The following is a 13,124-nucleotide window of genomic DNA, read 5'->3' on the forward strand; positions in this document are numbered from 1 at the left end:
TAAACTTGTAATTAAGAGAAGGTCTCCAAGGAAAGACAATGGAGAAGTTAGTATCTCTAACAATCAAAATAAAGTTTTAGTTTGATTGTTCTGGGTCAGTATATATGAATAGGACACAGTTTTTCTGAGAGTATGCTGCCTTTCGCTACAAAAGTTGAAATAGTGGAATTCTGGTAATCGTGTTCTGATTATCCAGTGGTTTGTGTTCTATTTTCTTCTGTGTTGAAATTTCCAGAAGGCATTGTCATAGAAAGATATATCACAATCAGATAAAAATCAGTGGATAGAATCTTTATCCAGCAGAGAACGCTACTGTGTGGATATCCTATGTAGTCTGATAACCTATCCTTATAGTTCTAGGACTTAAATATCAAACAGACAGGGTAAGCAGACCCACTAATGGCCAAACTCTCAAACACCTGACTAGTTATGCAACTGCCAGATGTCAAACATATGGTCCATTGACACTGGAAAAGTTACGGCAAATGCTCACTCAGTGTCTCCATCATCAAGAAATTGTAGTGACTCCTTGTGATGTTAACTGTGTAACTATGTCTTGCAAATACTTTTTATTCGTTTATTCAGTTTTTGTTCATTCAACCAGTGTGTGTATATATATAGATATTTTAAGGAAATGTTCTGTTATATGTATCTTATTTTATAGTGTTTTGATTTAGTTTGTTTTGAAGTATGTTAGTTATGCATGCATAATTTCTTGTAGTTTTGTGTGTACTGAAATATTATGGTTTTTAGTTTATGAATGGTTGATGTTGCATCGTATAGAAGTTATGATTACGATCTGTTTGTTAAAGGATTATGATTTACATGTAAGCAATTTTACAGTTTTGTGTAATGTTTTATAAAGAGTTGAACTATGTTATATCTTGTGTTTAACTATGAGAAGTTCATTGCATTGCAGAGTTTTTGTCTTATTTTATACTAGCTGGAGTACCAGTCCCCTGGACGGAAGTTATGTAAATTCATAATTAATGAAAGGTTATCTGAATACATGAAAAGAATACATAGAGAAGTGACCATCTGTAGTGAAGCAGGTACACTGTTTTTTATGTTTTCATTTAGTTCGTTCTACTCAAATCTGATCTGGTCCTCATAGAGAAGTGACCATCTGTAGTGAAGCAGGTACACTATTTTTATGTTTTCATTTAGTTCGTTCTACTCAAATCTGATCCTCATAGAAAAGTGACCATCTGTAGTGAAGCAGGTACACTGTTTTTATGTTTTGATATGGTTCGTTCTACTCAAGTCTGATCTGATCTCATAGAGAAGTGACCATCTGTAGTGAAGCAGGTACACTATTTTTATGTTTTCATTTAGTTCGTTCTACTCAAGTATGATCTGATCCTCATAGAGAAGTGACCATCTGTAGCGAAGTAGGTACACTGTTTTTATGTTGAATGTGTTATTAAGAACTGCTCATTTTGTTTATCACTTTTTGTCCACTATTTGATTTAGCACAGTTCCAGTTAGTAAGTTTTTTTAATATCATTCCATAATCTATTACCCTGATCAAATCTCCTGTTTTGTGGACTTATCCAAAATAGCTCCAAAGTATTTTCAGTTCACTTATGAATACTACAGTATGTATACTTTCTTTCCACTGGTAGCTCAGCGGCAAGTCTGAGAACTTATAACGCTAAAAATCGGATTTCAATACCAGGGATGAGAAGAGCCCAGTTAGACCATTATGTTTGAATGAGAATATCCAGTTACGTGAGTAACGCTAGTTGTTTTGGATAATTGGCATTACAGGTTCAATTAAGTAATATGAAATGTAAATAGTCTGGAACATCATCTTAAGTGAATCAGTTAGTTTTGGCATTACAGGTTCAATTAAGTAATATGAAATGTAAATAGTCTGGAACATCATCTTAAGTGAATCAATTAGTTTTGGCATTACAGGTTCAATTAAGTAATATGAAATGTAAATAGTCTGGAACATCATCTTAAGTGAATCAATTAGTTTTGGCATTACAGGTTCAATTAAGTAATATGAAATGTAAATAGTCTGGAACATCATCTTAAGTGAATCAATTAGTTTTGAAAATAATTCTTGAAAGAGAAGAATCAGCTTAATCAATTCACTATTCCAGTAAAGGTGACTGTCCAGTGTCTAACACACGCATACACATTGTTTTTGTGATATCAATAAAGACTGTTTCCATTGTGGATCACACTTTGTGCCCAGTCCATTTATTTCTTAGCCAGACTCGATTAGTTTCAGAGGAATTTAGAAATACTTCATAATTTATTTTACCAAACCTCCCATTATATAGTGGACCTACCTAATTTACTCTTTCGGGATGTCAGCTTACCTGAAAATACCACAATGTGAAGTATGGAAAAACTGGCTTCTATTTGTCCACTGAAGGTTTTTGAAAAGTCTGTACTTGAGAACAAATGTAGTTTTCTGTTTTCATTCCCATCACTGGTCTACACTTCATTGAAAATATATTCACATGAAAAATATTAAGTTCTCGGTGTCTATGAATGTGTCAACTGAAAAAATCTCCTCTAGAAAACATTTTTTTCACATCACCGCAGACTTTGATTTTTTACTTGCTTTTCACTCTTAACCTTTTAATAACTAAATAGCATTAACACGTTTATTTTTTGTTTTTTTTCTCAATTATAAAGTTCATCAGTACAAGATTAGCTATAATGTTCATCATTTCAAAAATTGATTTCGGGTAATTTCACATTGATGTAGATTCTTTTCGTTAGTAATACAAAAGCATTACTTTTGATATGTTTTTCATAAACTGACTTCGAATATGTCCCCCCCCCCCCTAGAAAAAAGGATGGTATACACGTATGCGATAAAGTAGAATAAGGTAACTGGTGGTAACCTCCTTTTATCATACCATTTTTCTAAACATATTCTCGAAAGAGTCATGAAACTATTGTAACTTATTTTTAAATTTTGCATTACATTCAGCAAATAAATATTCAGTAACATTCAACGTTTTTACCTATTTATAGAATCTTTCAAATAAATTAGTGCCTACTTTTTTAATAGCTATGTGAACTGGAAATGCATAGGGAGTTTCTCACATTATATGGTACCTTGTTTTAGAATTTTCCTACAAAGCTACATAAGAGTTGTATGTATACTTTAATTTTTTAATCTTTCTCAGCACAAGGCCTCCCAAAACATTTCGCATCCATACTAGTTCCCCACTCAATGAGCCCATAGATATTGAGAACCATAACAGTATTTTGTATTTGTTACACTTTCCTGTGACCACCAGTTTGGGAATCCCTGGAAAAATAGCTAGTAAACAGGACTCACCGCCATCTCGTGGGCTACCCATTTCTGGTCAAACAGTGGAACTTGACAATCACTCTTTATAGTGCACTCAGCCTCAATATGTCGAGATCGAACTATAAATTGTCGGATTTACATTTCAGGCATGCTAACCACTGAGCCACTCCTTGTCTAATGCTTTAGAACAAAAACTAGTTAAGCTTCATTATTCTACCACAGGTCTAGTACATTACATTAAAATGATATGGAACCTCTTTACGTTGTTACAGTTCATGATCCTATGTTTGGTCATACTCTATCTGACGACCGTGAATCTTTACAATAACTGTACAGCATAGTTTTCATTGCAAATAACTTAATCGTAAGGCTATCATGTCCCAAGCACACTCCTTCACCACGAAGATTTCCATAATCCATATACTGTATGGATGATAGTTAATATTTTGAAACCAGATGTTTCCAGACCTATGCCTTGTCTTCTTCTTCCACTCAAGAAGCTGGTACTGTCAAAGCCAGTCAGACTATTGTGTTCGGATGGTTCCTAAGCAAGTTGCTGTAAAATGCTATTAATACTAATGCATATCACAGCATTCGACGTACTTGTCTTGAAATACACGTCTACCTCTATCTCACCGCAGAAGTGGTTGTAAGGTATGGATACTTCTGAGTCAGGTGACCACACGATGATCTTAGACGATAACGTGGACTCAGTGGTGTATATTATGACATACATGAAATTAAATTGTCTGTTGAATTTCACGAAAAATCACTCGAGAGCTATATGCGCTAGCCATCCCGAATTTTGATGTGATATATTAGAGAAAGAGCGTCTACTGAACACCATCAATCGCCAAATCGTGCGTGATTCTATTCTGTATTTATGGTAAAGCAGTCTTTCAGCAGCGCCCTACCATTCACTATCCATGCTAAGGGATTGAATGTTAGTAAAAAAAAGCTCTCGCAGCTTAAAGTGCGAGGAATATTTTGTGGTATCGCAGAAATTGAAATCTGGCTCGCCAACTCTGAAATTCAGAACTCTAACGCATAGCCAACCCATGCCTGGACTATTCTAATCGTACAGTTGGATTTGACCTTCACTCTTATAACGCCTCCTCGTCTTTACAGTGCAAAGTGCGTTTTCGTTACCTTTTTTTTATTATTATTAACGGGGTACGAACTATATATATTCCTAATCCGGCACGCTAACCATTGAGCTGAGCTAGGCCCTGACGGGGTACGAACTATATATTCCTAGTCCGGCACGCTAACCAATGAGCTGAACTAGGCCCTGAATTTAAATCCAGATAAATTTGAATAACTTTTGGAATGTGCATTTTATAAAACACCAAATTCGATATGTCATATGTTAATTGATGTAAGTATGTATGCATATATATGCAAAATGAAATTAATCGCGCATGCAAAAATTGCCAATTTCAGCATATCTGACATCACTACGCACTTCTGTGATGTAATTAACACCCAACAAATTAGGAAGCTTTCATTAAGATATTTCTGTTGATATCTAGTTTGTTATAATCGGTTGAGAATTGACCACCACCGCCACCTCTTGAGCTACTCTTTTACCAAAGAAAAGTGGGATTGACCGTAACATTATAACGCCCCCACGGCGGGATTCAAACCCGCGACCTCAGTTTACGAGTCAGCGTCCCAACCACCTAGCCATTGCACTTTTAGCAATGCTTTGTAATCGCAATTGACTTAAACAACTAAGATGTCACCGCGATACCATTTAGAAATAAAGATATAAAAAGTTATGCTGCTGACCATTACAAATATTATATTGGGTATAGCCATTCAAAAATACAAATATACCATACATGGGAGGGGTGCCCAAACAGACCCAAAAAATATGACCCCCCCCCTTTTTTTAGGCCAGGTTCTGGAATATGCATTAAGCTTATTTCAACATGAACATAACTGTTCTTATCTGATAATGTAAATTATATTTCCTGAAATCCATGTCAAAAAGAAGTTTCCACCATACAACATAAGACGATATTGTAATGAAAACATCAATTTCCTCTCCGTGAAAGCTGTATCAAACCGAAGTTTCTTCTGTGTAATCTTTTAATTTGGCATCAGTACTAATAATCTAGATCAGAAAGAAAAAAAACCTTGTGGTTGGCCATCAATTTAATAGTTATTATATGTGAAGTGATAATTTTAAATAACATTTTACGATAGTTTTGCTGAAATGTCAACAAAGAAATGATTTTAAAACTTTTATTATAAAACTTTCCACAAATATCTTACAAAAATAGCAATACACATTGTGTTTAATTAACTGAAAATATGACGTATTATCTAAAAATATTCATATAAAATATGTATTCAACATATATATATTCAAATTAAAAAGTAATAAAAAATAACAATATACCCAATAATATATACGTTCGAAGTACAATTATAAGGACAGTATGAAAAAAATATTAAAAAATTAAAAGGTACAAAATAAAAATACACATTAATTATAATATGTAAAATATTTGAAAATTAAAAGATAAGTATCTTGTTAACGTTTTCACAACAGGAATGGGAAAAGTGTTTACAGTATATCAAGATTTCTGATATTGACTTTTAATTATTCATATAAAAAGCAGCCTATACATAAGTAAATACTTTAAAACTGTGATATGCAATCGTAGGAACAACTGGAATATAACGCTCGTTAATGGTCTCCAAATACATCTGAATTATGTTTGATGAGTATAAATTCACATCTCTCTACCAAATCTTACAAAACATAGCCAACGGGTTCAGGAAAAAACAAGTTTGTACGAGGACAGCTTTCGGTACGACTACGTGAGCAGGCAAAGGGCATAACAACACACGAACTTCTTCGCCGAGTTGGCAATTCTAGCATGTTGCGCAAATTGAGACCTTCAAAACTGGTTTCAGTTTCATATCAATGAAAATTTCTGGTATGAATTTCTGATTTAACTTAAATTTGTTTTACTAATTTTGGGTTATATTTTCAGTTCTATACGTTTAACTATAATTTATAAACAAATGCCGTAAGTGCAAATTTTTGTCTGAATATTGGTGTTACCTAACCTAAAAACTTAATGAACGTAGTGTACACTTAAGATATATTACATTAAAATATTATTCAATCATGAAAGAAATGCTTTGTACTATTTTTATGTGGTTCGGATTAATATCTTAAGTACCACTACTTGGGTATTTACATATTTGTTTCCATGATGATTCGGCTCTTGTTTATTACTATTAGAGCCTTTAGTAGCTTAGAAGCGCGTGAGAGTTAGTTTTAATATCGTAAGAAATAGAAAAGATAGGTTAGGTTTTTACAATTTAATGCATGTATTCTAACATAGACGAAGTACGTATTAGCATGGATTCAAACTAGGTAAGTTTAGTTTTTTCTAGATTTCTAAGATAATTAAATTACTATGATTTGAGTAACTGACAAAATGCCATAAAGACATTTTTTATAACAACGTTGAAAGTTCTAGTATTAGATTTACTTAAAAACATAGGAGAGGTCTAAAGGTTCAACTGCTACTATGATAACCACAAAACATTTTCCTAAGGCCTAACCCGGATTAAACATCAATGAATTTTAGGAAGTAGATATAGAAGACTGGCCCGAATTAAAAATAAACATAAATGTCATTTGCTCATTTATGTTCTACAGTAACTTCAGTACTTCCCCAACCTAACCATAACTTCGACCAGGTGGAGTACAAGAATTATTGTGATTAATTATATTTAATAGCAGATTAATCGAATAATAACACAATCTTTTCACTGTTGGTGGTACTAGTGTTTTCTGCTGAGAAAGATTAAATTATTTTATTATTAATAGTAATTTTAATAATAATATAGGAAGGTGTTCTGACATTTACAGGCTGTATATCATGTGGTCTGTCTAGTCTGAGGAGCAAAATCTTCACATGTGCATCCATACATACAAGTTAAGGACAAGAAGGGATCTATTGGTCCATCTGGGCCAACTCATCCACTATACTAAACTCTAAAATAAAAGTAAAATATTCAAAGCCAGCCATTATCATTCAAATATTTAACAAGTCTTGTTTTAAACTCCTTTAAATTAACTGCATCTACCACATCAGAAAGCAATCCATTCCAAAGACCAACCACCCTGTTAGAAAAATAAAACTGTCTTAGCTGAAAATAAGTCCTATTCTGTCAGATCTCCCATAACTCTTCTTTTTTTCCAAGAGAAAACAATTATAGAGAACATTATCTATCCTTGTATCACAACCTGTTTATCCTTGGTATCATTCTCTGAACCTTTTTCCAATAATTCAATGTCTTTTCTAAGTTAAGAAGCCCAAGACTGAACACACTACTCTAAATATGGTCTAATAAATGATCTATATAATGACATTATGACCTCTTTAGACTTGTAATCAATATTACTGTAGCTACAACCTAAATTTCTATTTGTACTACCACAGTACATTGCTCGGATGGCCTATGAGATTGATCAACCAGAACACCAAAATCATCTTCTTCCACAACACTGTTAAGGCTAATCCCATCAAAATTATAGTCATTATTTAAACTGCAATATCACACATGCATTACCTTGCATTTGTTATAATTAAAAGCCATTTATTTGCCCAATTCATCAAATAATTCAAATTCTTTTTTAAAGCAGCAGCATCCTACTCATAGCCAGTAACACCCAAAACTTTTATTGTCATCAGCAAATTTAAATCATTTATTTACCATTCCTTAATCTATTTCACTGATGTAAATTAAACAGAGCAAAATCCTACCACTGAACCTGAGGTACCCCATTTGTGACATGAATCATGCTTGACTGAACTTCATTTATAACAATTTTCCACTTTCTTCCATTCAGCCTGTTTTTCTATTCAATGAGCTAACCTATCCTCCACACTTAGAAATAACTTTTAATAAGCCTTTTATGTTGCACCTTATCATATGCTTTCTGAAAATCCAGATACACCAAATCCACACCTACACTTTCATCTACATAAGCACTAACCTCTGCAAAGAATGTAAAAGGATCAGTCAGGCAAGGTTTTCCCTTAGTGAAACTATGTTGACTATCCAACAAAATGCTACATTTTTTAAAATGACTTTTCAAGGCATCTTTTATCAAACTTTCAAAAACTTTTACTACCAATCATGTAAGACTAATAGGCCTATAATTACTAGGACAATTTTTATAACTTCCCTTGAAACAAGGAGTAATATTAGCCAACTTCTCATCACTTGCCTACTAATCAAGGACTTAGAAAAAAAATAGTAGCTTACACATCCAATCCTTACTCTCCTTCAAAACCCTCCGGAATTATCATTTAGCCCAGGAGCTTTATCATTCTTTAAATTTTTTCTTAAGCTCCGAATTAATGTGATCATCTTGTTCAATCTTGTTTCCATCTAGTAACTATTCAGGATAAAAAAATATTGCTTAAATGTTCATTCGAAAATATTGAAGAAAATTAGAATTCAATAACCCAGCCATCTTATAATCATCAGATATTAACATTCCTGTATCATTCTTGAGAGAGCCTACTCCCATTTTAACATTTTGCTTGCCCTTAATGTATTGAAAGAAATCCTTACTATTATTTTTTTTACATTTTCAGATAATCTTTCTTCATATAGTTTTTTTTTTAATTTCCTAATTTCCCCCTTGACCAACTCTCTTGGTGAAAAAACCATCCTAACTGGTTTGTAAAACCTGTCTTCCTCATGATTTGACTCTAGCAATTCCCAATCTATATGCCAAAAATTAAAATCTCCCATAATTATAATCTCATTAACAACCAAGATCTTTATCTCACTGTAGTTTTAATTTCATCAGTTTCATCTGGCGGCATGTAACAAATTTCAATTAAAAGCCTTCTTTCCTTATAAAAACTAACAGAAACCCAAACAGATTCAACCGCATTGCTGAGTTTGATATCCTCAATTTTTGACATAAATATTGTTAAAACTTGATCATATATTATTTTTGTTGGAATTTCTTAAAACTACACTTGACATCACAATCCTTGCTAAGTTATAGAAATATGGTTTTGAAATTATTAACTTTGGCCATATTTATTTTTGTGAAACAAAACCTACATGGTAATGTATTTAAAAAAACACGAACTTCCATATTATAGATGTTTTTGAGTAAGTCAACTTTTTCTATAATCTATACGTAACAAATACCTATGAAGCTTTTTTACAAAAAGCAGTGTTTTTATACAATAAAACTTCTTGGCTAAAATTAAAGTTTCGCAACTATATTCAAAATTTCTTTGATAAATGTACAGCTGCAATAAAATTTATTTTAAAATGAGACAGTCATTATAACCTAAATATTTCTAATCGATTACATCAGAATGCTAAGTTATATAACTTATATTTTAACTATTTTATTATTATTGATAATTTTAATAATAACATAGGAAGGTGTTTTGTTATTTACAAGCTGTACATCATATAGTCTGTCTAGAATGAGGATGGAAGAGTGGGGGATGAATCTTCATCATGTACATGGCTCTAAAAATAAAATCCTTTCATCTGACACTTCCTATGGATAAAATTTGTTTTAAAAATGTTCAAAAATATTCTTATAACTCAACTATTTATGAAAAACTTTGTTGCATTTTCTTAAAACTTAAGCTACACTGCTGAAATCACAGTCTTTACCAAGTTATACAAATATGGTGTTTTAGCCATATGTTCTCTTTATGAAAATAAAATCCACATGATGGTGTACTTTAAAATAATCTTCCATATTAAAGATATTTCTAAGTATGTCATAATTGTCTATAATATATATATATATAACTAATACATATGAGTCTTTTACAAAAACTAGATTTTATATAATGAAACGTATTGGCAAAAATTACAGTTCTGCAACTAGATTCAACATTTCTTTAATGAAGGTACAGCTGCAAAATTTTTAAAAAATTATAGTCATAATAACCTGAATATGTTTAATCCAATACTTCAGAACCCTAAGTTTTACAAGTTTAAAAAGATAATAGTTTTATGATGCAATACCAAAAAACACAAAACATAAGATTCCAGTTAGGTTACCAGTAATATTATTAATTAATGTTGAGACAGAATATTGATGACTGGTGCATAAGAAATTAGACTGAAAAACAACTGGCCTTTAAAAAATACTACTTAAGAGATTGCTCATTGCATACTTTTCTATAAACTTTATTTCCATTCCATACCCTTCACAAAATGTTAAATATATAGATTTTATCAATTCTCATACAAAAATATTTTATCAAATTTTTTATTATAACACCAAACACCACACTTTTCAAAAACATTTTCATGAAAAAACTTAATGCATTTGCAACTTACAACTGGAGAGCAGGAAGGATTTTTCCTGTGCATGATCCAAATCCCACACGATAACCATCTCCCTGAGAATAACCAGTAATGATAACTTCATCTCCATCTTTGAGGAAATACCGAGTACTTCCATTTTCCAATGTTAAAGATTTGGTACCTCTCCATGTCAGCTCTAGTAAGGATCCATATGAGTCTGGACTTGGTCCACTGATGGTTCCTGAAGCCAAAAGATCTCCAGAATTTATGTTACAACCTGTAATTGTATGGTGTGTTAGCTGCTGTTTCATGGTCCAGTACAAATACTTAAATTTAGACTGACAAATAACAGTTTGTGTTTCTGAGTCCTCTGGCTTTATAGCTACTTGCAAGTTGATATCAAAATTGTATGGATCACTATGCTGCAGATAAGGAAGAGGCTTAGGATCTTGACTGACATTGGCACAACAAAATGGTTTAAGAGCTTCCATTGAAACAACCCATGGACTGATTGATGTTCCAAAATTTTTGCCTAAGAATGGACCTAAAGGTACATACTCCCACTTCTGAATATCTCGTGCACTCCAGTCATTCATCAATACCATTCCAAAAATATAATCTTGGGCTTGGTTTATTGGAATGGGTACACCAAGATCAGTTGATGGCCCAGTCAGAAATGCCATTTCCAGTTCAATGTCTAGTAGCTTGGATGGACCAAATATTGGGGGTTCTAAATCATTTGGTCGTGTTTGTCCATTAGGTCGTCGTATTGGTGTCCCAGATACAACAACCGATGATGCTCTTCCATGATAACCAACAGGGAGATGCTTCCAATTTGGCATTAATGCATTTTCTTTTCCACGGAACATTATTCCGACATTCGTGGCATGATTAATAGACGAATAGAAGTCAGTGTAATCCCCAATTGCAGCCGGTAAATGCATAATGGCATCATTTTGTGAAACAAATGCATGCTTACGCAAGTCCAGGTCATCTCGTAAAGTTGGCAAACTTAAAGATAATAATTCAGTAATTCTAGCACGTACTTCTTGCCATGCAACTTTGCCCAACGCCATTAAAGGATTTAAGACTGGAGCTTCAAAAACATTTTGTTTATCACGCATCAATGGCCCATCAAAAAGATGTTTCACAACGCTCAAGTCTAGAATTTGGTCACCAATGGCAACTCCAATTCTATGACGTGGGTTATCTGAAGTTGAAAATATTCCATATGGTAAATTCTGGATAGGAAAATGGCAATCGGGACCAACGTTGATAAACGATTTCATGGTAAAAAATATGTGGATCTATTTTTACTACAATAAACTGTTCTCTAAAATTTCTACACCTACAGTTTCTTCAACTAACAAGTTACAACCTACGATAACGGCGCAACGAGACGAATGACCAAAACTGAGAAGTCACATGGATAACAGCGCCACCTCGCCTATTTGATAAATTGCTTGCTAATTCAGAAATTATCTGTGTTAAAACTTCGCTTTATTTGTTTGTTTGCATTAGAAAAAAGCCACACTGGGCTACCTGCTGTGTCTATCGTAGGGAATCGAAACCCAGATTTTAGCGTTATATGTCCATAGGCTTACCGCTGTTCCACCGAGAGATGAAAGTAATGATACAATCCACCATCATCCGGTAAAACAAGACAAGAACAATAAACAAAGCTAAAATATTTTATACGTTCATTAGTTTATTGTGGTTTTGTTTTGATACTTATTCTAATACAGAAGTACTTATAATGAATTCAGTTAATGTGTGAATTAAAAACGTTCTACAATAGAAACAAAATTTCTCCAAGTTATTATGATAGCTTCATTGTGCACGAATTACTGTACAGTTAGGCTGACAACTTGTTCTGTATTAAGCCTTACACATTATTTATCAACTACTTTCTTCTGCCGGTCACAAGCGACAGAAGTATGATGGTGTGCGTTTTCTAAATTGTTTGAAGGAATACGAGGTGTCAGAGAAAATTAGATTCACCGAGGCAGTAGACGAATACAAAACTAATACGTATAAAAGTGTAAATAAAATTTACCAGTTTTACCTTTACTTTGGACTAGCTATTTTAGTCATTTTAAGGGAATAATTTTATTCTCATTACTTTAATGATAAGTGAAAACTCGAAATTAAATAAAATGAGGTCTTTAAATTTAATTATTTTTTACAGGAAAACCCAAATACGCCATTATGGATGAAGCACGAAGTTTTTGATGCTACTTTATTATCAAGTATATTTTATTTCTGTTCGAGAGTCCATCGTTTTCTGGCCACGCCCATAAATGTAAAAACATAATTTTTCATTGTTAGCACTTCACTATAAAGCACTTTCACTCGAAAGCAGTCTTTTTCTCACAAACAATTCTATAGTTTGTACGGATGTATACTTATGATTATATTTTGACGTATAATAACTCATTTTTAGAAATAAAACTATTAGTATATGTAACTATTCTTTTTTTCGATGACGAGGAACCCACTTTGAGAC

At 32.8% G+C, this 13,124-nt stretch overlaps 1 protein-coding gene across 1 annotated transcript; it reads right to left on the reverse strand.

Annotated features, from left to right (window-relative positions):
• Positions 1-7,475: 7,475 nt before the first annotated feature.
• On the reverse strand, positions 7,476-12,026 carry LOC106459997 (fumarylacetoacetase-like). Its single transcript, XM_013919676.2, has 2 exons — positions 10,652-12,026; positions 7,476-9,854 (listed from the first exon to the last, which is right to left on the reverse strand). The coding sequence occupies exons 1-2, from the start codon at positions 11,905-11,907 to the stop codon at positions 9,824-9,826; spliced, it is 1,287 nt and encodes a 428-aa protein (XP_013775130.2). The 5' UTR covers positions 11,908-12,026; the 3' UTR covers positions 7,476-9,823.
• Positions 12,027-13,124: the final 1,098 nt, after the last annotated feature.

This window comes from Limulus polyphemus, unplaced genomic scaffold (genome assembly GCF_000517525.1).
Source record: "Limulus polyphemus unplaced genomic scaffold, Limulus_polyphemus-2.1.2 Scaffold691, whole genome shotgun sequence".
NCBI classification, from domain to species: domain Eukaryota; kingdom Metazoa; phylum Arthropoda; class Merostomata; order Xiphosura; family Limulidae; genus Limulus; species Limulus polyphemus.